The following is a 27,107-nucleotide window of genomic DNA, read 5'->3' as shown; positions in this document are numbered from 1 at the left end:
GCCGCCGCCGCCACCATCATTACTACCACTACCTATCCTGGAAAAGAAAGGGAGAGAGCGAGGGTATGTCAGTTCACCCCCTCTACTTTCATTTTATGCTCAGTCCTGCTGTTCCCTGTCATGGAGAACCAAAGCCTCAGTATCTGGGGCAGAATCAGGGCAATGGCTGGATTTGAAGCTACATTCCAGTTTGGGGCTGGGCTGGGTCTAAGTTCCAGGCTGGAATCAGACTTGAGTCCATGTTCTGGTTGGGGCTGGACCACAAAGCAGCTGGAAGTCTCTCTAACTGAAAGGGGCTCGTAGAAGTTTCTCCCGTGACCTGTGCCCCTTCTAGATGCCCTGTCTGCCCTGGCTCTCCTTTACCACAGCTGAGAAAGCTCTTCCCAGGAGGAGTGGGCCAGGGTGCCCTGGCTCCCCTGTCTTACAGCAACATTGTCAGTCCCCATGAGTAGCATGCTCTGGATAAAGAGCCCTTGGAGATCCTTGATCCCATTTGATCCTCACAAGCTCTCAGGGCTGAGACGATTAGGCCCATAGTACTGATGAGGAAACTGCTGTTAAGATGCACCCAAGGTTGCCGACCTCAAGTGCTGGAGCCAGAGCTGTCTCTGCAACTTGGTCTGGGATTCCAGATTCATGTTCTTGCTTCTGGATTGGGCAGAGCCTGGCCCCAGCTCCCGAGGTACCGAGATGGTGTCTTTTCCCATGGTCCCCCTTCCAACACACATACACATACCTTGTCCTGACTTTGAAAGCCCTGAGGCACTTGAGCCTCCCCGGAGGGAGGAAAGGGGAGCGACGCAGGGGTGAGGGCACTGAGTCAAACCTGGCTGGGTGGGGAAAGAGAAAGATCGAAACAAGAGGGAGAGAATGTGACAAGGCATTTACCTGGTTCCCTGAGAATCTACCTGGACCCACATGTGCTCACACACAACCAGACTCTCAGGGCCCTGCCCCTCCCATATCCGTAGTGATACACAGACAGCCCCTCTACGAAGCCCTTTGGCTGACCTGCCTCACACCTGCCTGGAATTTTGATTTCCACTAGTGCATCCTCTGAGCGTGCTGGAGGATGTGGGGACTTAGACCTGGACAGGAAAAGGTCACGGGGATGTGAAGGGCTCTGTGCCTGGTCCTGGGGCCTCTGTCCCTACTCCCCAAGCCACCTCCCTGCCTGATGCATCACCAAACTCAGCCTCTCCTCCAGTCCGCTTCCTTGTGTCCCCTTGCCCACCCTGTTTTCACTGTCTTCTGTTCAGTGTCCCATGGACAGAGCTGGGACAACAGCGGGATGGAGGGAAGAGACCCCAGGAACAGGGTCCCAGCCTTCCGGAAGATGTCTGACCTCCTCTTTGCCTTGGGGCTCTGTTGGTGGCCTCCCTGGCGTTTCTCCCAGTGTCAGGGTGAAGTTGGGGCGGGTGCCTGGAGCCGGTTGGTCAGGATTCCCAGGAAGAATTCCAGGTTGGAGAGCCCTGGCCTCCAGCTCACCAGACATTCATCTCAGTGAGAGAAGGGGGTACTCTGCAGCCTGGGGAGCGGGGGCCTTCATTCCCACCTGAGCCTCATAGCAAAGACCTCAGCCTCCTCCAAACCCCTCGGTTTGGGGGGTGGGGGGTGGCAGAAAACAAGAGATTGCTTCTACTCTGACCCCCCCTAATCCCCAACCTGGAGGGACACAGGAAGCAGGGGGCAGCTCAGTCATGCTGGGGCCTGGGGCCTAGCTAGAGGAAGAAGGAGGGACAGACAGATGGATGGTGGGGGCTGGCTGGTGGTGTCACCAGTGTGTACCAGCCTGGGATGCTGGGGGCTCCCTGGGCAGGACGAGTCCCAGAGCCAGGCCGGTGGGCAGTTTCACAGGGACAGAGGTGGGCAGCCTGAGCTTGGGAAGAGCGAGTCTGCTGGATAGAGTGTGGGTGGACCCTCCCTGCCCCATCGCGCTAGAGAAACTTCCCACACTACAGGGACGATTCTTTCCCCCTCACCCGCACATGGACATCCACCAAGCCAGGTGCCCCATCCAGAAAGCTGCTCACGGACCCCTCCCAGGAGATGACACTTGTCGCAACCTCCTCCACCGAGGAGAAGGTGCTTCTGATGCACCCAGTTTCGCAGGAGTCAGCATCCCTCGGACGGTGTGATCTCATCAAAGCCTTCCGACTTCAGCCCTGACAGACCCCGCCCCCGCCCCCTCCCCAGCCCGGGCCCAACCCCGCCTCCAGTCGGTTCCTGGCTCCTTGAAAGGGGAAAGAGGGTGCGGCCTAGCCTCATTTCCCACCCCTACCTCGGAAACAGCCCGCAGAGTCTGGGCTTCCTCCCTCGAGGATGGAGCAACCTTCCTTCGCCTTCTTCCCAGAAGCCTGGCCCCGCCCTCCCCCCTCATAAACCACTTACCGGCCCGCCCCACGCTTTCCATTCGTGAGGCGGCCTCAGTCCCGTCCCATCAGTCCCGACCTGTTCCACCCAGAGATGCCAGCACCTTCGTCAGGTGAGTCCCCGGCCAGGTGGGGTGCGAGCCAGCCCGAGCCTGTCGGTCCCAGTGAGGCTGCTCCCCACACACCGAGACTCTACACCTGGGAAGCCCGGCTCGGGGCACCTCTGCCCCCGCCCAGCCCCTCCGGGCAGCTCCGCGTGGGTGTTTGACCAGCCGTGGGGAATATGTCAGGAGCCCAAGTCGTGAATGTCACTTGCCTGTGTAACGCAAGGAGCCTTGGGTGGGGGATTCCCCCTAAGAAATGGGTCCTTGAGGCAGGCAGCTCTGGAGCTCTAGACTAAGGAGCTGGCAGGTGGAGGGAGCAGGCCCGGGATGGTCTGAGCTGCTGCACCTCGAGGGTGTGACAAGCGTCATCTCCTGGGAGAGGTGCGTGAGCAGCTTTCTGGATGGGGCATCTGGCTCGGTGGATGTCCATGTGCGGGTGAGAGGGGAGAGACTCGTCTCTGTAACGTGGGAAGTTTCTCTAAGTGAGTCTGAAAGGAGTCTTTGGGGAAGGTCTCTGGGTGGGTCTGAGGGAATCTCGGGGTCAGGATCAGATCATCTCAGTCATCTGGCTGGGACTGAATCAGCTCTCTGGATGGAGGGTTTCTGGCTGAGCTGACTGGGGCATGCTGTAGGGGTAAAGGAGGTCTGTGTGAGCGCTCAGAGCCTCCCTGCCTTGTCCACACAGGCACGACGACGGGCAGTCCTCGTTCAGATGTGGGCCGCTGGGGCGGGAACCCCTGGCAGCCCCTCGTGACACCTTCTCCAGAGCCGGAGCCGGAGCCAGACAGACATGCTCGCCACGGGGGCCGCCCCTTCTGGGCTCGCTGCTGTGGCTGCTGCTCGTGCCAGAATACAGTCGATGAAGACTGGGGGCCTGAGCCCGGCGGAGACCACGGCTCTAACTCCAGGCCTCGAAGGCCCAGCCCCAGGGATCGAAGACCCGACACCCCGGGTGGAAGACCCAACACCCTGGGTCGAAGACCCGACTCCCGGGGCAGCACTGTGACCACAGCTAGAGACGACACCATCCAAGGTGAGGCCCACCTGTCCACGTTATCTGAGAGCCAAAATGCTTTAATGGGCCTGAGACTCATTCTGGCATCTCTGGGGGCCTGGGAGGCTAGTGATGCAGGGCCGGACTCCCCACGGGGCTTCACTGAACCTGAGCTCTGGCCTTGCAGAGGGAAAGCTGGTGGTGACTGGTGTGGATCTGCTGAGTTCGCCCTCGGACCAGAATCGCCAAGAGCACCACACGGACGAGTTCGAGTACAATGAGCTGATTATCCGCCGTGGGCAGCCTTTCCACATGGTCCTCTTCCTGTCTCGTCCCTATGACTCATCCGATCGTGTCACCCTGGAGCTGCTCATCGGTCGGTGGAGCCCGCAGTGGGAGGGGTGAAGGCCCTGGGCAGGGTGGAGCGGGGGTAGGGGGCTGCATAGCAGGGCTCCCTGCCCTGGTATTGGGGTCAAAGGGGCAGCTTTGGGCTCCTCACTCACCCCACTCCTCGCCCCTACATGATAAGGCAGGCGCAAGCATGTAAGTGTGTCCCCAGGGGTGCCTCAGGGAGGGTCTGTTTTCCTAGGCTCACCCTCTTCAAGCCTCCAGGAGCATCTGTCTCAAAATTCTTTTTCTTCAGGTGCTTGGCCCAGCATCCCCTTCAGTGTTTCTGCCTCTGTGTGTCTTTCTTTCTGGGTCTGCCCTCCTTCCTCAGGGTGTGGCTCCACGCTCTCTCCCACTGTGTCTCTCGGTCTCTCTGTCCCCATGGCCCAGGGCAGGTGCCTCCCTCATTGCATTGCTTGGTGGCTACTGACTGCCTAGGCCGGTGCTTATGCTGCCGCAGGGGGCCGGCGACCCCTCGTACCCTTTGATTAGGGCCTAGCCTTGCCCACCCCAGCCTGTAATTTCCCAGGTACCCCCACCACCTCCAGCAAGGATGCCCTGGGCTCTGGAAGCTGCAGCCCCAGGGAGCAGGCAGGGTTGAACTTCAGGATATGAACTGCCCTTTCACATGCAGGAGGGGCAACTGGACCCAGACAGGGTGGCTCTGCTCCTCCAGCCCAGGTGCTGGAACAGTCAGGCAGGGAGAGCGTGACGGTGACCTGGTCTCTTCTAGTCGCCTCTGAGTTAAGTGTAGAGGGAACAGGTTTGGGATGTTGGACTGGATCTCTGCCCTGACATGTGGGCAAACACTGGGTGGGGACAGAGCTGCTCTCAGATTGACCCAGGCGATGGTCCAACTCAGGGACACACTCACTGGCTCATACACTTTCTGGGTGGGGCTGCGAGAAGTCCAAGGCACCATCCCCCACCCCCACCCCCGCCTTCACATAGGCTGCAGCAGCTAATCGATGCTTCCCCCACTGCAGGAAACAACCCTGAGGTGGGCAAGGGCACCCACGTGATCATCCCAGTGGGCCAGGGGGGCAGTGGAGGCTGGAACGCCCAGGTGACCAAGTCCAGCGGGAAGAATCTGAACCTACAGGTCCACACCTCCCCCAATGCCATCATCGGCAAGTTTCAGTTCACGGTCCGCACATGCTCAGAAGCTGGCGAGTTCCAGTTGCCCTTTGACCCCTGCAATGAGATCTACATCCTCTTCAATCCCTGGTGCCCAGGTGAGCCTGCTGGAGTCAGAAGCAAGGCATGGAGAGGAGGGGAGGGCAGGGCAGGGCTTCCTTTCCTGGGTCTGGCTACGTGCCTGGGTACCTAGCCCTAGGAGAAGCCAGCCTCCCATTGTCCAGGTGAGGGGACCTAGATCCAGGATCTAGAGAGGTGACCAGCCCAAGGTCACACAGTCTCACCTCTCCTGGGGAAGGGCCCTGGTTACAGCCACCCTCCTCTGATCATCTCTGTCATGCTCACTGCATCCTTCCTGGGAGGAGTGCTGTCAGGCTAGAGGCGTTCCTGCTCTTCCTCTGCGGTCATGAGTCCTGCAGAATCAGCCCAGGGACAGGTGGGACCCAGGGAGAGGGCTGGAGGGGACCAGGCATATATGCTTTGGGAACACAGAGGACACCGTGTATGTGGACCGTGAGGACTGGCGGCAGGAGTACGTGCTTAACGAGTGTGGGAGAATTTACTATGGGACCGAAGCACAGGTTGGCGAGCGGACCTGGAACTACGGCCAGGTACGGCTGGCTGGGGCCTCGTGCACTCAGGGGCACTAGAGGCAGGTGGGGCGGGGTAGGGGAGCAGGTGTTGGCCTAGGGGTCACCTCTGCCCTTCCTCCCTCCAGTTTGACCACGGGGTGCTGGATGCCTGCCTGTACATCCTGGACCGGCGGGGCATGCCATATGGAGGCCGCAGGGACCCCATCAGTGTCTGCCGGGTCGTCTCCGCCATGGTGAGCACCCTCGCGTCTCTGAGCCCTACCATGTGTCTGCCTGCTGCCTCCCCTGCTCCACCCCACACTCTTACCCTTCCTGATTCTGTCACTGCTCTTGCAAAGGGTACTGTGGGAAGTGGTCTCACCCCTCTTCCCTCCCTCGCCTGTCCCCCAGCGTTCCCCTTCCTGGCTCCGGTTCCAGCTCTTGCGTAATGTAGGGCCAAACCCCAAACTTGGCACACCCAGCATTCACATTCATGTGTCAGACCAGGACGGGTTGGGGGGGTGGGGGGGTGGAGTGGGCAGAGAGCTCTGGGAGTGGTGAGAGGGGCTCAGGCTGCTACTGGACCCTGAAGCCTTTAGGGGTGAGGGATGGTTGCAGGGTCAGAGGCTGGGCCGGGGGCCACACGGCAGGCCCTGAGCTTCTCCCCCAACTCTGCCCCACCCCGTCCTGTCCTGGGCAGGTAAACTCCTTGGATGACAATGGCATCCTGATTGGGAACTGGTCTGGAGAATATTCCCGCGGCACGAATCCCTCGGCGTGGGTGGGCAGCGTGGAGATTCTACTCAGCTACCTACGCACCGGCTTCCCTGTCCCGTACGGCCAGTGCTGGGTTTTCGCCGGCGTGACCACTACAGGTAGTGGAGGGACGGGACAGGAGCTGCCTGGGCCCTACACGAAGGAGGGAGGGAAGCCAGGCTCCGCCTTCACGAGCCCAGCCCAGCTGTGGCTACAGTGTTGGAACAGGCAGGGTGGCTGGTAGGCTGGCCTTAGTGTTAACAACCGAGAGGGGCCTAGAGGAGAGGGGGGAGAAGGGACAGTTAGGGACAAGGCGAGGCCGGTGGCCTGGATTCCCCTAACCCCCAACACTCCCTGGCTCGGTGCCCTCCTGACCCTAGCGACCCCTGACCTAGTTGCCCCTGTCCCCTTGCTACTCCTGACCTCGTGCCTCACCTGCCCCCCATCCCTGCCCGGGCCCCGGGCCCTGAACCCCCAATCCTGGTTTCCCCACAGTGCTGCGCTGCCTGGGCCTGGCCACCCGTACCATCACCAACTTCAATTCCGCGCATGACACAGACACGTCCCTCACCATGGACATCTACTTTGACGAGAACATGAAGCCACTCGAGCACCTGAACCATGATTCCGTCTGGTGAGGCTGGGGCTGGCCTGCCCTTCCCTGCTGAGGACTGGTGACCCAAGGCCTGGGCACCAAGGGGATGCCGGGGAGGCCCTGGGGGGTGGGCAGCTCACGGAGCCCTCTGGCCATGTCCATCCAGGAACTTCCACGTGTGGAACGACTGTTGGATGAAGAGACCGGATCTGCCCCCAGGCTTCGATGGATGGCAGGTTGTGGACGCCACACCCCAGGAGACCAGCAGCGGTGAGGCGGGGCCCTGCCTGGCTCCTGAACCCCACTTGGGGCCCCTCCCTGTCTCCCCAGCCAGGGTAACAAACTCCAGCGTCCCGGACGGGGCCTTAGAGCCGGGTCCTTTAAGCCCGCAGTTCTTCAAACAGACTCCTCAGGGCAAATCACCATGTGGCCCTTCATTTATTTTTACCTTTCTGCGTAACTATTTGCCTAAATTTTATTTATTTGTAATGATTATTACACTCAGATGGCTCAAAAGTCCAAGGATTCAAGAGAATTCAGTGAGAGGTTTCCCTCCCCTGACAAATCCACTATTCCCACTTGCTTTTTTATTTACATATCCTGGAGGTAATTAATTGAAGGACGCTTTTATTTATATATATTCTTTTAAAGTTTAAAAAGTCATTATTTTAAGTAAAACATGCTTGGAAGGAAAAAAAAAGGATAGAATTGTATAGCATAAAGTATACAATTCCCTATCCTCTCTCAGGTGGTTTGTTTCGTTTTGTTTCAAGGAAATTTCTATATCCTACTCCAGACCTGATACGTTGGACCTTCAGGGAATAGACTCTAGGAATCTGTATTTTTGAAAGTTCTGGTGATGTTGCAGATCAGCTGGGTTTGGGAGTTCCTCTAGGACACAGAGCATTAGGTCAGCAGCAGAGCAGACCCAGCCCCCGACTTTCTCTTTCAACACATATTCTCACTTTTACCAAGTTCCTCTCGTATCTGTTCCACTGCTCCACTGAGTAGTATGAAAAAATCAGGGTTCAGATAGGCTCAAAGGAGAAAAGAGCTTCTGTAACACAGTCCAGCCTAAGAAGTAATCACTGATGACATAACCTACTAGTCTCTTTTCCACAATGCACATTTCTGCAAAAATTAGACTTCCCGTGCTCTTCTCAGACAGGTCCCGCACACCCTTCCCACCTTAATACTCTGGCCCCAGGCAGCCCCACCTGCCGGACCGGTTGCCTCTCCCCCCAACCCCTGCCACCTCTCCCTTCCTCACCCTGGGTCAGATAGCCTTCCCCTAGCCTACATTCCTCCTCTGGTCTCTGGCCAGACCCCTCCCCCCTCAGTCATCTCTGTGAACGGTGCCCCCTGAGTTGTGCAACCCCAGTGATGCCTGCGACGCTGGAACAGCCTGCAGGACACCGGGAGATCTGAGTTCTCGTCCCCACTCTGGGAAGTGGTGGGCTGGGCGGCAGCCAGGGCCTCTGAGGCCAGCCAGACCCGGGCTTGATTCTAGCTTGATCACTTCTTAGATATGTCATCTTGGGCAAGTTCCTTGCACCTTCAGGTTTTGGTGTTCTTGTTTGGAATATGTGGATGATATATACCATACAGGGCGGTTGGGAGGATCTAATGATAAGTCATAGTAGACTAGCAGCATGGCTGCAGCTTTGTAGCTACTCAGTTAAGTATTAGCTCCTTCCTTCTCTCTGTATCCAACTGTCTTGGGAGATCCTGGCATCTGCTTTGCCTCACTGAGCCTGTCTCCCCATGTGCAAAAGGAGACCATCGTGCGAGGTGTTTTCTAAGATTCTCTCCTGTTGGATGGCCCTCACTTCCTGTTCTGTGTCCTCTCCCGCCAAGCTTCCTCCCTATCAACCCATGTCTTCCAGAAAACCCTCCCGAGCACACTGAGGACAGACTCTGTTTCCCACCAGCTCCCCTCTCACCTCCCCACAGAGAGGACACAGTAGGCTGCAGAGCTGAAGGGTTGTTCTGGATCTTTCTGGAATGGTGACTGTGATGTCATTGCTCTCCCAGCCGGCAAGCAGAGCCACGGTGGGCTCTGGGTTTGTCTTGATGTAGGATGGCTGTTGACCTCAGGGGGTTACAGACAGCTGACATGCAGCTTCAGCCAGTAGAGGAAGTATGCCAGCAATTTGATTAGCAAGGCAGGCCTGTCCCCACAGTTGTCCCTGTCCCCCTATCCCCCACCAAGGACTGAGGCCAAATAGAACGTGTGCATTCCTTTGTTTAACCTCCCTGAGTTGGACTGGTGGGAGCTGACCCCAGGCAGTGGGCGCTGGGCCTGGATGGGTGGGCCCAGGATCTGGGTGGGGGGTTCCCCCTCAGCCTCCTTGGACCTCTCACCCCCATGCTACCCTTACTCCCCTAGGCATCTTCTGCTGTGGCCCCTGCTCTGTGGAGTCCGTCAAGAACGGCCTGGTCTACATGAAGTATGACACACCCTTCATTTTTGCTGAGGTGAGGCCTGTGTGGCCGGTGCCTTTGTGGGCAGCCTGGGGAGACCAGGGCACTGGTGTTAGCCCTGGGTTCTCTGGTCCTGACCTCACCACCGACCGACTAGCTGTGTGACCTTGAGCAAGTCACTCATTCTATGAGTCTTAGTTTCCCCAGCTGTTAAAAGGGGGATAATAATGGCTGCCATGCTTCCTGTGCTCAGGATCAAAAGAAATAATGGGTATGAAGCTGCTCTATAAGTCGTAGAGTCAGCGAGCGAGCGTAAGGGATTACTGTTATTAATGTTGAATGCATCGTAAGGGGCCTCCCAGACCAGTTTCTTCCCCCCTCTCTGGCCTTGTCTGGCTCAGCTTGGAAAGTCTCCCGGTTTGGCTCTTCCAGGAAGCTCCCAACCTTTGGATCTAGCCTTCCATGCAGCTCCTAGCATGCAGGGAAGGCAGCTGGGGGTCAGGCCCACCCTCAGACCCTCTGGCTCACTCACTCCCGGCTCACACCCCACACACGCCCCAAACAGGTGAACAGTGACAAGATCTACTGGCAGCGGCAAGGTGACGGCAGTTTCAAGGTCGTGTACGTGGAGGAGAAAGCCATCGGCTCGCTCGTCGTCACGAAGGCCGTCGGCTCCAACATGCGGGAAGAGGTCTCCCACATCTATAAGCACCCGGAAGGTACCAGCCCCCCAACCTGGCCAGCTCCGACCACGCCAAGGGTTCCCACCAAGCACTCGCCAACGCCAGCAGCAGTGGTAGGCTCACCATTGACCCTCCACCCCCAGGCTCAGAAGCAGAGCGGAAGGCAGTGGAGACCGCAGCCGCCCACGGCAGCAAACCCAACGTGTACGCCATCGGGGACTCAGCTGAGGACGTGGCCCTGAAGGTGGAGGCGCAGGACGCAGTGATGGGGCAGGACCTGACCATCTGCGTGGTGCTGACCAACTGCGGCAGCAGCCCCCGGACTGTGAAGCTGCACCTCTACCTCTCCGTTACCTACTATACCGGCGTCTCTGGGTCTGTCTTCAAGGAAAGCAAGAAGGAAGTGGTGCTGGCGCCGGGGGCCTGTAAGTGCTTCTTCCCCAGCCCTGCCGCCTCCCCCGCCGCCCCACGGCTGGGCACCCCGGGGCTGGGGACATGGAGACCCCAGGATGCCGGGTCTGGGGAAGCTGGCCTCAGTGACACCATGCCTCTTCCCCCGCAGCGGAGCGCACGGCCATGCCCGTGGCCTATAAGGAGTACCGGGTCCACCTCGTGGACCAGGGGGCCATGCTGCTCAACATCTCGGGCCACGTCAAGGAGAGCACGCAGGTGCTGGCCAAGCAGCACACCTTCCGTCTGCGCACCCCGGACCTCACCCTCACGGTAGAGCAGCTGGCTGGGGCAGGGGGAAATCGGAGGGCCAGGGGAGGGGGCACTGGGCCAGGAGCCGTGGCAGGAGGAGGTCAGGGACTGGCTCTGAGCTCCTGGGCTTCGGTTTCCTCCTCTGGAAAACCAGATCTCATTTCCCTGATTCTGTGGTGGCCGCAGCTGGAGAGTGGGTTGGAGTTTCCTGTCTGGCTTTGGGAGAGCTCTCTCTCGGGGGCAGAAACGTGGGATGAGGGCGGTCTTGATTCGAAGGAGCTCTCCCTCTCTGGGGGAGCGTCTGGTCCCGTGAGTTCGGCCAGGGGCTCTGATGGGGGCCTCTTTTTCTCTCAGTTACTGCGAGCAGCCGTGGTTGGCCAGGATTGCGAGGTCCAGATTGTCTTCCAGAACCCCCTGCCTATCACCCTCACCAACGTCGTCTTCCGGCTCGAGGGTTCCGGGTTGCAGAGACCCAAGACCCTCAACGCTGGGTGAGTCCGGCCCCTCCTCCTTCCCCTGCCGCTGCCCTTGCCTGCCTCCTGGCGGCCTGGGTCCCAGCTTTGCTTCCTCTCTCGGTCAGGACGGTAAGGTCTGTCGCTTGGGGCCCGCCAGCAGCACCTCCTGACTCAGTTCAGCCCACCCAGCACTTAAAAGGCCTGCTGTGGGCAGTGCTCCGCGGTGTCCCCGCCCTGCCTCACCGGCTCGTTAGGGAGCTAAAACCTCACATAGGAATCCCTAGCAACTCGTCACTACTGTCACCCAGCACTCAGCAGTTGAGCAGGCACTTTCAGGAATATAAGTTCATTTGGAGATCACAAAAACCCCTTCAGGTACATTAGAGATCATCACCTGGGCCGTGTGCCCCAGGGCAGGTGACTGATCTCCTCTGTGCCTCAGTTTTCTCACCTGTAAAGTAGGCATAACGATAAGCCTGGCTCTGAGGATCAGAAGAGACGCTGCCCGTAAAGCCCCCAGGATGGTGCTCGGCACAGCATTCGTGTTCTGTTGGTAGCTGTCCCCCCCCTTTACAGATGGGGCAGCTGGTGGCCGCATCTCACAGGGTCTCACAGCTCCTAAGGGGCAGGCTCTGCCCCTCCCGCTTTGCTGAGAGCACAGGCTCTCAAGCTTGCTGCTGGCATGGTGGCATGAGGGCCGAGCAGCAGTTCCGAAGGCGAGAGCCCTGTGCCTCGGGCCCTCACCCAGCCTGCCGGGGCCTGATCCCGAGCCACGTGAGGCTCTGGGCCAGGCCAGTGCCCACAGTCGTGTTCCTGGGCCTGTGCTGCCATCTCTGACGCAGACCCACGCACGCAGGAACAGCACAGAGGGAAAGCAGAGCAGGCCAGAGGCTGACTTCTAAGATCAGCCTTCTGGGGACAGGGACAGGAATTTTCCTCATTCGACAAAGAGCTCCCGAAGGACAGTGACAGCATGCGCTCGGAGGGGCTGGGTGAGGAAGCAGAGGGTCCCTGCCCACCCTGCCCATCCCTCTCCCCACACGCAGCAGGCGGCTCTGCCTGGTGGTGGCTGCCGCTTTCCCCAACAGGCCAAAGCTGAAAAGGTTGCTGTTCAGATCTTTGCCCCAGCCTGGCCCCCTGGATGATGGGACACATCACAAACGAGTGCTCTCCTTCCGTCGCCCTAAAAGGGTCTCTGGCAGCTTAGAGAGTGGAGCTTGGAACTCCCAGACAGCTCACCTGCTGGTGTCTCTCACCTGCAGCGGACAGAGGGAGGTTCACCTGTTCTGAGGGATTCCCCAGAGCGGGGCTCCCCTCAGCAGCCCCACCAGATCTTTGATTCTTGCCCCTGCCTGGGAATAAGGAAAGGACCGCTGCACTGAGTGATGGAGACCCAGCTCCTCTCTTCAGCTGTGGGGCTTGTGCGAATCTCCCCCCACTTAAAGGTCTCAGTCTTCCCATCGGTAGGTGAGAGGGTTAGATGGTAGTTTCTCAAGGCAGGTCCTCCTTGGACACCCTGTGGCTCCTCAGCTGCTGTGAGCCCAGGCCAGGGCCACCAGGACAGCTGAGAGCCCTGAGCTCCTGGCTCGGATATATTAGATTCCAAAACGGGCATCACTTCCCTCTCATCTGCGCATCCAAGCCTGTGGCATGGAACCCCATTGTGCCACCCAGCCTGCTGAGTGGCCACTTAATAAACATTCCAGAACTTACTCCTTCAGATGGCTATTGTCATCACCAAAGCAGTCACCAGGGGAAGCTGGAAGTCTGCTCCAAATCCTTCTCGGGAATTTCCCCCAGAGCCTGAATCATATTCTCTAGAATGTCCTTAGGGTGGTCTTCTAAGGGGGTGGATTTGACTTTGGGGAAACAGCCTCAAGTCATTTAGAATTAAGACTTAATTAATAAGGTAAGTGAACAAGGTGGGTCATCATGCCCTCTTCGATCAGAACTGAAGCTTGGCTGTACAGGAGGGGCAGTGACTTGTCCGGGTGTGCGTGCGCACCCAAGTCGGGTGCGTGTGATGTGTGTGTGGTTTTAAATGGCTGTGAAGGAAAATCTGAGAGGAGTTTTTTCAAATGTTCAACAGGGTTGAACCAGTACATAATTGAAGGACAATGCTAATTTGGATGTCTAAGTTCTGATGTCCTGTCAGGGAGTTGGTTTTATTACCTGCACTCACTTACGGGCACATTCCAACATGAGCAGCTGACGTGCTCAGCTTAAAGTGGCAAACTGGGGTACAGCCAAGGTCTCGCCTGACTCTTGAGACCTACTCTTAAGGGTAGGAAGAGATCTTGACATCCCTAGCTGGAATCTGGAGAGCATTTTCTCTTGGATATAATGTTATAAATAAAGGCTAGGCTCTGAAATAGTACAATTCAATCATAGTATGGGTTAAATAGACTTTTGAAGGCTGATCTGAACCTAAACAACCTTTAACCTGCATCGATGGAAAAGTGAGCACAAATTAAAAGTGCAGATTCGTAACCAGGCAGAGTATAGCCTACCTGCTAAGTTATAGACTTAATTTCTTTCTTTCTTTTTTTAAAATAAATTTATTTATTTATGTATTTATTTTTGGCTGTGTTGGGCCTTCGCAGCTGTGCGCGGGCTTTCTTTATTTGCAGTGAGCGGGGGCCACTCTTCGTTGTGGTGCGCAGGCTTCTCGTTGCAGTGGCTTCTCTTGTTGCAGAGCACAGGCTCTAGGCACACGGGCTCAGTAGTTGTGGCGCACAGGCTCTAGAGCGCAGGCTCAGTAGTTGTGGCGCATGGGCTTAGTCGCTCCGCGGCATGTGGGATCTTCCCGGACCAGGGCTCGAACCTGTGTCCCCTGCATTGGCAGGCAGATTCTTAACCACTGCGCCACCAGGGAAGTCCCTAGACTTAATTTCAAGTTGTATATTATGATAGGAAGTCTAGAAATTAAGTCTATAACCTAACAGGTAGGCTATAGATATCTGTCTCCCTGTCTCCCCTGCTTCCCACCTTCATAGAGCTTGGAGGCACCTTCAAGACCATCTGATCCCACCCCCGCATTTTACATTCGCTTCCATTTTACACCAGAAAGTGAGGATGACTGGTACCTTGTTCTAAACCACACAGTTAACAACGGTAGAAGAAGGAGTACAGAGTGGTCCGGGGACGCCCCTTGGAAGCAGGCTGTTTTGCCCCAAGGAGAGCTCATCCTCAATGTTGGGGTGTTGACTCATTCTCTTGGAGGACTGTGGTGTTTGCACAGAGTCTGGCTCCAGAGGCAGTCCCCAAGGCAGGCTCAGGTTGAGCAGGGGACAGAGGTAAAAGTTTAAGGCAGAGGCAGGAAAGGACAGATGCTAACAGGCGTGAGAAGGTGCGATATAAATGCAGTCACAGTCAGTGTGTAAGCACACGTGCAGATTGCTGGAGGAGCTCAGAGAAGGGTGAGATTCATTTTCCTGAGGGCAGGAGGTGCTCCAGGGAGCCCTCACTGAGGAGGAGTTGTGAGCTGGGTCTGGAGGCAGCCTGGGGGCAAAGCTTGAAGACAGAGGTGAGTTCAGGGAAGGGGAGGAGCTCAGTGGGACTGGCGGGCAGGAGGAATGGGGGGATGATGAGGTGGTGCAGGCAGGCAGGGTGACTCAGAGTGAGCCTGTGTGTCAGGTTAGAGAGCTACAGTTTCATCTATCTCATAAACACTGAGGAAGCCAAGCCGGTGAAGGGCTCAGTTCATCTCTGAGTGCTTGGAGAATAGAATGGAAAATGAGATGGGAGGCAAGGAGGCCAGTTAGAAGGCTGGTGAAATTGTGATTCCCAGACGGGTGGTCTGGGACTAGAGGTCCATGGGAAGGAAGAAAATAAAGACACTGTAGTGTGTGTGTGCACACCAGCATGTGTGTTTCTTTCTCTCTCACTCACACACACGAATGTGTGTCAATTTAATTTAAAGATGCCAATTGTCTGTTCTTTTTTTTTTTTTTAATAACAAGCTGAAATATGATCGTAGCAGAGAATGATTAATTTTCTTCCACTTTCTTCCTCGGCAAACCTGAAAGTATGTGGCAATACTGTGTTGAGCCCCAAAGTCTCCCTTTGAAGTTTCCTTGTTCTTGGAAACCCTACGGGGATTGAGGCTGACCTGGTTGGGGCAGGAGCATTGGCCATGGAGAGGAGGGGAGGCAGTGCCTCTGTCTCTGTCCGGATGTTTGTGAGAGCAGGGAGGGAGGAGTCCTGGATGCTGAGATTTCCAGCTCCAGCAGCTGGGTGGGTGGCCACTGATCTAGCCTTGCAGAGGTGGCCTTGGGGTTCAGGCTTTGTTCCGGGTGTGGAGATTCCAGCTGAGCCCAGAAATGCCTGAAGGGCTCCACCTGCCGCTCTTTCCTTCCTGCCTGCCCCATCAGCCCTTACTCCCCACTCCACCCTCGGTCACCCCAGGCTCATGATCCTATCTCTGCCCACAGGGACATTGAGGGCAACAAGAGAGTGACACTGCGCCAGACGTTCGTGCCTATGAGACCAGGCTGCCGCCAGCTCATCGCCAGCTTGGACAGCCCACAACTCTCCCAGGTTCATGGGGTCATCCAGGTGGATGTGGCCCTGGCCGCTGGTGGCGGAGGCTCCTCAGATACTAGAGGCAACGGTAGCTCAGAGGAGACCATCCCTATTGCATCTTGAGGTGGGGCTTAGCCCTGGGCCAGGAGCAATGCAAGTGGAGTCAGATGAGCAAGGGCATTGCCTCAAGACAGGGGCCCGCTGCAGAGCGGTTCCCCAGGGCCTCAGGTGGGGAGACCGGGACATCTGGGGAGGAACCGATCTCATTTGCACAGATGCTAATAAACTGTTTTACAATGAAGCTGCCGTTCTGTCCATCTGTCAGTCTATGCCGAGCCAAGGAGCCCCACAGCCTATCCTGGGGATGCCCTTGGCATTTCTGACGCCCCTAGTTCTGAGAAGCATGGCTGGCACGTCAGCAGTGGTACCACTCAGCAGCTCTTGAGATGGGGCCGCTTGGCGTCAGGACAGCCTCCAGCGCTTACCTGCCCAGTCTTCACCCGCTGACCAAAGCCCTCGGAAGCTCCCTGGGCTCAGTGCCCTGCCGCCTCCACAGCACCCCCTGTGGGAAAGAAGAACCTAAAGTCCCTTCTGTAGGCACATGTTTGAGGTAGAAATAGGCTGGAGTTCTCTCTGAGCAGCAGAAGCCACTTTCTAATATTGATCTTCAAATATCCTCGTCTAAGAATTTTTACAGAAGTAATACGTGTTCAGGGTTGAGCATTAAGAAGATACAGAAAATTATAAAGCAGAAAATAACAATAATCCTCAAGCCCCGCCACGTACAGAAAGTAACTTAACGTTGTGTGTCATATGCTGCTTCCCTGCCCCCCTCCCACAAATGACCTATGGTGAGCATTTTCCTACAGCATTAAATAGTCTTTGAAAGCATCGTGTTTAGAGACTGGATGGTAGGCTAGGCTTCCAGGCCACCCTCCTGGTCCTCCTGGATCTCTGGCTATCCTTCTCAGTTTCCTCAGCTGGGGCCTCCGCCTCGGCTCAGACTCCAGTGTTGGGGTGACTCAGGCCTCTGCCCCAGGCTCTCTCTCATCCCGCTACACTCTGTCAAGGTGAGCTCTGCGAGACTCGAGGTTTTAAGGACTGCTGGCTCCCAAAATTGTATATTTTCCTTGAACCTCAAATTTGTATATTTACTGCCTTCTCCGTATCTCTACAATGTGGATGTCCAATGTGGATGTCTCAAAGACACCCGAAGTATAACACATCCAAGGTCAGACTCCTGGCCTCCCTCCAGCCTATATCCTCCTACATCTTCCCCTGCATCAGTAAATGGTACCTCCGTCTTTCCAGTTTCTTGGGCCCAAACTCTTGGAGTCACCCTTAACTCCTTTCTTTCTCTCACATCCCACATTCAATCTGTCAGCAAATCTTGCTGGTTCTACCTCCCATTCATAGGTGTCTAGAATCTGACCACTCCTTATCTCCTCTACAAGTGCCATCCTGCCCGAGCTGCCTTCATCTCTCAGCTGGACTGTTGCACCCCCTTCCTAATCATTTCCCCATTTCCACTCTTGCCCTTTGATACCCTGTTCTTCACACAGCAGCTGGAACGAGCAGGTGAACCAGATCATGTCAATCTTCTGCTCAAAACCTTCCACTGGGGCTTCCCTGGTGGTGCAGTGGTTGAGAGTCCGCCTGCCGATGCAGGGGACATGGGTTCGTGCCCCTGTCCCGGAAGATCCCACATGCCGCAGAGCGGCTGGGCCCGTGAGCCATGGCCGCTGAGCCTGCGCGTCCGGAGCCTGTGCTCCGCAATGGGAGAGGCCGCAACACTGAGAGGCCCGCGTTCCGCAAAAAAATAAAAATAAAAAAATAAAACCTTCCACTGGCTTCCCCCAAAGTCAAAGTCCTTACAGTGCTCTGTGACTCCGCCCTCCCTCCCCTTCCCCTCCCCCAGCTCAGTCCATCAAGCTCGCTGGCCCCTTCCTACCCGGACAGCGCCTGGCACATTCCTGCTCCAGGGGCTCTGCAGGGCTGCGCTCTGCCTGAGGACTTCTTCCCCACATAGCCCCATGGCTCACTCCCTCTTCTCCTTCAAGACTTCCTTAAGTGCCACAATCTTAAGGTCTTCTCTTCCATCCCATTTTAAAATTGCAACACCTTCTATGTTTCCTGTCTCCGTTTTTTCTTTCTTTTTCTCTGTAGTACATGTTACCATGTGGTGTTCTATACATTAAATTTTTTGTATCATTTATTATCTAATTCTCTCTACCAGTACTGCACCATCCTAGTCCAAGCCACCATCCTCCCTCACTTGGATTGAAGCCCCAGTCCTCTCACTAGCCTTTGCCCTGCCCTGTCTATTCTCAACTTGGCAGCCAGAGGGATGCTTTTAAATGTCAGTCAGATCATGTCACCGATCTGCTCACACTCCCCAGTGGCTACTCACTTCTCGCAGAATAACAGCCGTGGCTGCTTCACTTTCTTGGTGTTTCTCAAAGCCTTGACCTCCTGGCCTTTGGACTAACAGTTTCCCCTGCCTGGCACACTCTTCTTCTGATATCCATGTGGCAGGCACTCTCCCCTCCTTTGAAGTCTATCCTCGAATATCACTGTCTTAATGCGGCCTTTTCTGGCCACCCTATTTTAAATTGCAACCCACTCCTCTCCTCGTGACCACTTTTCCCTGCTTTATTTTTCTGCATAACACTTATCCACATCCAACATATTCAATATTTTAACAATGCATTTATTCATTGTGTCCCCCCTCCCCCAAGTGGAATATAAACTCCACAAGAGCAGTGATTTTTGTCTGATTTGATCTCTGTTGTATGCTCAGAATTTACTGCATAGAAATGCTCACTAAATACTTGCTGAGTGAAGAATTTGGCACTAATCTATTTATGTATAATAACACCTGTCATCTTCACAAAGACCTCCTAAGGTCACTGTATTATAATTTCCCCTCTACAGGTGAAGAATCTGAGGCAAGGGGCTAGGGAACCCATCAAAATCATTTAGCACTCTAGAATAGGATTAGAACCTGGGCAGTCTGGCTCCACAGCCTGTATTTTATCTCAGACTGAAAGTGACCCCACAGAGCTCTTAATTCCACCCCCAAACTCTTCTTCCTCTAGTTTCTCCCATCTCATTGTTACTATAATCACCCAGTTGTTCCAGCCAAAAACCTACAAGTCACCCTTGATTCCTCCCTCTTCTCTCCTCCCAGATTCACTCCACCAGTATTTCTTATGAGTTCTATGTCCAAAATCTCTCTGAATCTGTCATTCTCTCCACTTGCACTGTCACTGTGCTCTCTCCCTATGGAACTGCCATAGCCTCCCGGTGTGTTTCCACTCTTGTTCCTGAATAATCCAGTTTCTACACAGCCAGTGAGCTTTCTAAGCTCTAAATTAAATCCTGGTACTCTCCTGCTTAAAACCAGATAAGGCTGGTACTGAGCCCAAACAGCAGCTGTTTGCTGCTTGGAAAGCCAATATACAAGAGACAAATGTTGCTGGGAAGGGTATGGCTGCTTTATTCAGGGGGCCAGCAACCTGGGAAGATGGTGGACTAATGTCCCAAAACCAACCTCCAAATTTCTGGTTAGGGGACAAAGGTTTTAAAGGGGAGTTCCAGGGGTGTACAGGAGGGGGGCCTATGTGCAGAAGAGCACAGTCAGCTCCAATAATAATAATAAATAATAAACTGGTTGTGTGGTGTTCTGGTCAGCAACATCTTGATCTTCTACTCTAGGGTCGGTCTGCTCCCATATCTTTAAGCCCAGTCCCTGGAACTCTTAAGCAAGCAAGATTAATTGTCCCCTAGTCAGCTAGTCATTCTCCAAATAGCTCTAAGACATGCCAGGGTCAGTAGGAAGGGAAGATGCATGTAAATTTTTAAATCTCTGCTGCTCAAAATGGAGCAGCTTATGTTATGGCTACACTTCCAGTGCTTTCCCATCACCCTTGGACCAATGCAAAGTCTTACCCTCATCTATCTGGCCCTGCAGCCCTCTCCAACCTCAACTCCACCACATGCCCCTGGCCCTGCTGCCTCAGCCCCACAGTCCTTCTGCTTCTCAAACTCACCAACCTTCTATCTAAGACTTGGCATCTGCCCTTCCTTCTGGAGGAGCACCCTTCCTCCAGGTGGCATGGCTGCCCCCGTCTTTCAGGTCTCAGCTCAGATATCACCTCCCCATAGATCTCTTCCCTGTCCATCAATCCGACTAGTTTGCCGCCTCCAGTCTCTTAAGTATATCACCCTATTTTATTTCGTATCCTACCTAGCACTTATTGTTTAACATCAGCGTGTTTGTTTATTTATTAAATTCTGTCTCTTTTCTCTAAAATGTAAGCTCCTTAAGAGCTTATCTGTCTTGTTCACACCAGTGACCCAGAACCTAGAACAGGGTCCAGCACAGAGCTGCACAAGAAATGTTTGCTACTTACAAAGTTAAAAGCAACGATTTGCAACATATAACTTATAATTGTTCCTTGAATTTATGGAGCAAGTCCCAGTAGTTGTACTACGTTTTTGTTTTGTTTTGTTTTAATTTTTTAAATTTATTTTTGGCTGCATTGAGTCTTCGTGGCGGTGTGCGGGCTTCTCATTGCGGTGGCTTCTCTTGTTGTGGAGCACGGACTCTAGGCACGTGGGCTCAGTAGTTGCGGCACGCAGGCCCTAGAGCGGTAGTTGTGGTGCGGGGGCTCAGTAGTTGTGGCTCATGGGCTTAGTTGCTCCGCAGCATGTGGGACCTTCCCAGACCAGGGATCAAACCCATGTCCCCTGCATTGGCATGTGGATTCTTAACCACTGCACCAGCAGGGAAGTCCTGGTACTATGTTTTTTTAATAAAAATGAACAAATGACATGATTTCTTTGATTAACTTCTCATTCCTAGAAACTTAAGTCTTCCCAGAATTTTACTGTTCTTTTCTCTCTCTTTCTCTCTTTTTTCAATTGAAGTATAGTTGATTTGCAATGTTGTGTTAATTTCTGCTGTACAGCAAAGTGATTCATTATACATATATATACAATCTTTTTCATATTCTCTTTTTTTTTTTTTTTTTTTGCGGTACGCGGGCCTCTCACTGTTGTGGCCTCTCCCGTTGCGGAGCACAGGCTCCAGACGCACAGGCTCAGCGGCCATGGCTCACGGGCCCAGCCGCTCCGCGGCATGCAGGATCCTCCCGGACCGGGGCACGAACCTGTGTCCCCTGCATCGGCAGGCAGACTCTCAACCACTGCGCCACCAGGGAAGCCCTTTATATTCTTTTATATTCTTTTCCATTATTGTTTATCACAGGATATAGAATATAGTTCCCTGTGCTATACAGTAGGACCTTGTTGTTTATCCATTCTATATATACTAGTTCACATCTGCTAACCCCAAACTCCCAGTCCATCCCTCCCCGACCCCCCAAAGTTTTGCTATTCTAAATAGAGCTGTGATAAATATCCTTGTATAAGCACATAAATCTTTGGGCTTATTTTAAATTATTTCCTTAAAATAACCCCCCAGAGTGAGAATTATTGTGTAAAGGGGATTGAGCACATTTAAGGTGGTTGATACATTTTATTAAGTTAGTTTCCAGAAAGGTTGAGCAGTAATGCAACAGTATCTCTTTTTATTGAGCTCCCAGGAAAATCTGAGAGCTTAAGATTTCTAACAACTTTGTAACTTGCTTCACATTTGTTCATTTTACCTTGGTCCCCTGTATATATTAGAGCTCACAAATGCTTGAAAGCCTCAAAAAGAAAAACAAAACAAAACAACAACAACAAAATGGGAAAGGAATGCTATTCTCCAAACAGCTAGAGGGAAAGAAACAAATATATGTTGAGCTCCTACTATGAGTTAAGCTCAAACTGGGTGCTTTATGGAGATCATCTCCTTTAATTCTCTGGGGGTGAGCATCAAAATCCCTGTTGTTCCAGCTTAATTTGTTCTTAGACTTCTGGTTCCCCTCCCCTAGAATGTAAGGGCAAGGACCTTATCTCTCTCATGCTTACTCATTGTGACTTACAGTAGATGCTCATTAAATATCTGTTGAACGGAAAATGAACTAAATTGGAGGGTGATGGGGAGTCTGGGGGCTTAGGGGTGCAGTGGAGGATTGTGTTTTGGAGCATTTGTGGGAAGAATGCACGATGGATAACTAGACCAGGTCTGGGAAAGAGAGAGATAAATGGGCACTCGGGGAGCTGAGTAGTGACCAGCAGAGCAGAGCTCTTACTTGGACTGTACCTCAGAAAACTGTACTAGGGAAACCTATTTAATGCCATTTTCATTTATTTGTATGATTATTTCCTTTACATTACAGAGTGCTTTTTTTTTTTTTTTTAACAAAGAGAAGTGTTCTTAGTCTTGGTTTTAAGAAATCCACTAGAGTTGCCGACTTAGTTGATGTCTTCTGGACAGTGATAAGGCAGTCATTATCTCTGAGTCTTGGTCACCAGTTTTGGTTCTCCTGGGACACCTGGTATACAAAGTTGATCACTAGGGAGGAGGTGGATTCTTTGCATCAGTAGCCCAGGTTTTCCTGAGTGTAAAGACCCAGTATTATCAGCTCCTTCTGCCCCAAGATTTAAAGTTGGGAACATTAGTGTGGACTATGGTAGCTTCAGCTGAAGCCCAATAGCCGGGGAAGGAACCATCCCAGCCTTGGAGAACTAGGCTGGATACCAGGGTGCATGAATCCCATGTAGGTGGGTTTGACTTGGCAAAGTCTGGGGCTAATGTTGGAAGCTCCTGCAGCCCCTTAGGCCAGGGAGAAAAGTCTGGACCTGGATGTAGAGTCCTGAGAGCTCAAGTACGAATCCCTGTTGTTGGTTTTCTAAGATGACATTGAGTGGGTGGAAGAAGCATGGCAGACCCTGTAGGCAGCAGAGCTCTCCCCACACGGGCATGGAAGCTGGAAGTTCTGCCCTTTTGGTCACAATTCTTAGGAAATTCTGGGAAAGGTAAAAACATCAAAAGGAAGATTTTATCTTCCTGAAAATAAACCAGGTGGAGTTAATTACAAATTTAAAAGAAAAATTTTATAAGATATGACTTATAAATGTTTCTCAGATTTATGGATCAGGCTACAGTGATTGTAATTCATTTTAAATAAAGTTGATTTTTAAAATAATGGCTAGATTCAGCTGTTATAAGGTCCACCCTGGAGAGGGATTTTTGTCTACAGCTGGAGCAGAATTTTACAGGAGACTCTGACTGGCAGGGTCCAGCCATAGTAGCAGATAATGAACCCATTCCTCCACCCATTTAACAAATATTCAATGACATGTGCCAAGCAATGGGCAAAGTGCTAGAACACAGGGCAAACCTAGTTCCTGCCTTACAGAGCTTACAGTCTGAGAAAGGAAGAGATTAATTGAATAACTGCACAAGACAAAGGAGAGTACCTACAGAGCTCTGAAGTTTATGGTGAAGGTGTGTGACCTGGCCTGGTGGCGGTGGTTAGGAAAGCTTTACCTAGAGAGGTGACCCTGGAGGATAGGTAGGTAGAGATGGAAGGGAAATCACTCCAGGCAAAAGGAATAGCCTGTGCAAAGATCCTGTGGTGGAAGGGCATCTAGAAGAGTAAACAAGACTAAAAGAAGGACAGTGTGGGGAATTCCCTGGAGATCCAGTGGTTAGGGCTCTGTGCTTCCACTGCAGGAGGCACAGGTTTGATCCCTAGTTGGGGAACTAAGATCTGGCATGCCGTGTAGTGCAGCCAAAACAAAACAAGAAGAAGGAGAGGGAGAGGGAGAAGAAGGAGAGGGAGAGGGAGGGGGAGAAGAAGGAGGGGGAGGGGGAGGGTAGAGGAGGAGGGAGAGGAGGAGGAGGGGGAGGATGGTGTGGCGAAAGCAAGGAGAGCAAGGGACAGATTGGAGAAGGTGAAGCTGAGAGATGCAGGGCAGAGCCTTGTGGGGCCCCATAGGCCACTTTAAGCCTTTGGAAGGTTTAAGGAATTGGAGGTGACATGATCACATTGTGTGTTTTGAACAGATTATTCTGCCTGTGGTGTCAAGTAATGGATTGGAGCGGGGTTGGAGTGGATGCAGAGACACAGATTGGAAGACAGTTGTAATATTTTATGCTAGAGATGGTGATTTGGGCCAGAGTAGTGGTGCTGGAGACAGAGGTGGAAAACTTGGAGAAATATCTAGGAGGGAAAATTCACAGGGCTTGGGGAAGGATGGGATGTGGCTGGGTGGAGGGTGGAAACGAGCAGTAAAGCTAAACACCAGGTTTCTGGCTCATGGAACAGGACAGATAGGTGGTCCCATCCACTGATACAGGGACTAGTGTCCCTCACCAGAGAAAGGAAACTGTGAGGAAAGGTGAGGCTCAGAGACACCCTTTGTATAGCTCTCTTCTACGTGGAAATTTTCCTTTGGGTGACCTTTGGAGGATCTGGGCTTTGGTTTGAATGAAACTGTTCTCTTACCCCAGGATTCAAGCATAATCTCCAGACCACTTGCATTAAAATCATCTGAGGTGTTTATTAAGAATTCAGATTTCTGGGCCCCAGAATAAACCTCATGAATCAGAATCCCTGGAGCAGAGGCCAAGAAGTCTGTATTTTAATAAACTCACTAAGGGGTTTGACTCCTATGCACGCTAATTATTTAGGACAATGACCTTCCATTTTTCTTCTTTCTGTACTTTTTCCATGCTCTCCTTGCCTCCACCCTTCTTGGGCCAGGAGTAGCCACGAGTTCCCAATGTTCTAAGTGCCGACCTCTAGTCTTCTTGATCCTTTGAGTTTGAGAAGGTTTGCAAGACAAGGGGCTCCTGGGGCAGGACACAGAGGACTAACAAAGGAGCTGTTCATGTTAGCCATGAACACGTGAACCAGAAACTGCATAAGGCACTAGTGACATAACATGTATGAGAAAAAAGCAAGTCCTTCCCGCAAGGGGCTCCCAACAGTGGGGGTGACAGACACGAAAACATTCAAAATACAGTAAATGCGTACGTAGTATTTAGTAGGAGCCAGGTACTGTTCTAAGTGCTTTATATTTACTAATTCATTTAATCCTTACAACAACATTGCAAAATAGATTCTGCATGACAGTGGTGGTGATAAAAAGATGTACGGGGGCGGGGGGGGGGGACTTCCCTGGCAGTCCAGTGGTTAAGAATCCGCACTCCCACTGCAGGGGGCACAGGTTCAATCCCTGGTCAGGAAATGAAGATCCCACACGCCACGCAGTGTGGAAAAAAAAAAAAAAAAAGATGTACAGGATGATGCCGAGGAGCCTGGGAAGAGAACACGAGGGGTTTCATGGAGGTAGCTATCAGATGAGCCACAAAAGATGAAAAAAAGTCAAGTCCAAGAGGCAAGAAGGACAGAGTATGCAGTATCCAGTATATGCAAAGCACAAAATATGAGACAACACAGCATATTTGGAAAATCCAAATCCAATTGAAGAGGAGGCATGATAAGTGCAAAGTGGCAAGGAATGTTGATGAAGAGGTAAACTTAGCCAGTTCATTAAAAATTCTTTTGCCATATTTTGGAATTCGGACTTTCTTTTGAAAGTAAGAGAGAGCTTTCAGTTAGGGATGATATGATCAGTTTTGCATTTCAGCAGGTTTATGATGAAAGCAACATGGAAAAGAAATTAGGAGTTGGGCTGGAGGTGAGAAGACTAGAGTCTTCTCAATGTGAGAGACAGGGAACCTGAAATAAGATACAGTCAGTGAGAATGAAAAAAAAGGGGGGGAGGTTTAAAAGTTCTGTAGGAAGTAGAATTGATTAGACTTGGTGAGGGTTTAGATTTGGAGAAGAGAGAGGACAGAGTTAAGGGTGATGGTCTTGTTTTCTGACTCATGGGTAAAGAAAGGTGCCATGCACAGAAATACAGAGGCCAGGAGAAAGAGCAGAATTTAAAATGGAAGACAACTTCCAGTTTTCAGTCTGGCATGTAAGGAGCTTAAAAGTTCTCACTCTTGTCCTTATAAGAAGGATGAACAGAGAATCAAAGACCAAGAGAAAACCTTGAACAAAACTTGAGGGGTAGAAGGGGGGACATCTTACTTATAGAGGAGCAAGGATAAGAATTACTCCGGGGCAGTGGGGGAACTTCCCTAGTGGCGCAGTAGATAAGACTCCGCGCTCCCAGCGCAGGGGCCCCAGTTTTGATCCCTGGTCAGGGAACTAGATGCCACATGCATGCTGCAACTAGGAGTTCGCATGCCACAACTAAGGAGCCCGCCTGCCGCAACTAAGACCTGGAGCAACCAAATAAACATATAAATAAATAAATATTAAAAAAAGAATTACATCGGACTTCTCTTCAGAAACCATGCAAGATGAGAGTGCAGTGAAATGTTTAAAGTGTTGAGGGAACAAAAGCCCACCAACCTAGGCTTTTGTATCCAGCAAAATTATCTCTCAAAAGTGAAAGAGTAATACTTTATCAAACAAAAATTGAGGGAGTTTGTAGCCAGGAGACCTGACTTGCAAGATATGCTAAAAGAAATTCTTCAGAAAGAAGGAAAGTGACATAGGTCAGAAACTCAGATCTACATAAAGGCAGAACTTTAAGGAAAGAATAAATTAAGGTAAAAGTAAAAAGGAAGATAACTAGAATTTCGTAGATGTCCGATTTGGGTACTTTGGAACTTCCAGCTAGATGTCCCAAGGGCAGTCGAATGTGTGGCTCACCTCAGAAGACTGATCTTGAGTGGAGACAGGGAGGGATATAGGAGCCAGTATCTCTAAGAAAGGAGATGGCCCAAGGAAAGGGTAGTTTCACTAAATCCCTGTAAGGTAGTCAGAGCAGGTAATTAATTCAGTCAACAAAAAATATACACTGTGTGCCAAGGTTCTGTCCCTGGCAATGGAAATAAGGAGAGACATCAGGAAGGGTGACCAGGAGAAAGACAAGTAAAACGGTCAACTGTATTAGGGAGCTGACTGGAGTAAGCGCACAACAGAAATTCAAAAAAGGAAATCTATTTTATTTATTTTAGAACTACACGATTAAAAAAGATATCAAACACAGAAAAGCACAAAAATTTCCTGCAGTCTCACCATCTAGAAAAAAACCAGATTAACAATCTGATGTATCTTTTCAAACTTTGAATTTTATTTTTTAAAGGCGGGCGCCCTCTCCCATTCTGTAAAAAAAAAAAAGAGTTGAACTCTTACTGCAAGCGGCGCGCCGCCCGGGGAAGGCTTTGCAGGCGATGGTTTGGGCGCTGGGATTTAAGGAATCGTATTTGAGAGGGTGAAGACGATGGAGAGGGAAAGTGGCATAAGCCTCGCTTTACAGACTAGAAAGTCAAGACCTCAAAGAACGACGGGCCTTCTCTGCAGGCTCCGCGAAGAAATGCAAGGGCCGGAGGCGGGAAAGGGCCGGAGGCGGGAAAGGGCGGGAGGCGGGGCCCAGGTCCCCGGTCCCAGCTGCTCAGCAGCCGTCGGAAGCGCATGACA

The 27,107-nt window shown here is 52.5% G+C and overlaps 1 protein-coding gene across 1 annotated transcript; it reads left to right on the top strand.

Moving 5' to 3' along the window:
• Positions 1 to 2,325: 2,325 nt before the first annotated feature.
• Positions 2,326 to 16,006, top strand: TGM1 (transglutaminase 1). The gene is made up of 15 exons (XM_004283208.4): positions 2,326 to 2,485; positions 3,162 to 3,509; positions 3,658 to 3,846; positions 4,844 to 5,092; positions 5,487 to 5,605; positions 5,713 to 5,820; positions 6,267 to 6,441; positions 6,818 to 6,956; positions 7,084 to 7,187; positions 9,307 to 9,395; positions 9,907 to 10,060; positions 10,168 to 10,449; positions 10,587 to 10,747; positions 11,081 to 11,217; positions 15,615 to 16,006. Exons 1-15 carry the CDS (start codon positions 2,467 to 2,469, stop codon positions 15,826 to 15,828), a joined length of 2,487 nt encoding a protein of 828 aa, XP_004283256.1. The 5' UTR covers positions 2,326 to 2,466; the 3' UTR covers positions 15,829 to 16,006.
• The last annotated feature ends 11,101 nt before the right edge of the window (positions 16,007 to 27,107 follow it).

The sequence above is a fragment of the Orcinus orca genome, chromosome 2, assembly GCF_937001465.1.
Source record: "Orcinus orca chromosome 2, mOrcOrc1.1, whole genome shotgun sequence".
NCBI lineage: Eukaryota > Metazoa > Chordata > Mammalia > Artiodactyla > Delphinidae > Orcinus > Orcinus orca.
Note: the sequence above shows the minus strand (reverse complement) of the source record. Positions and strands in the feature narration are given on the sequence as shown.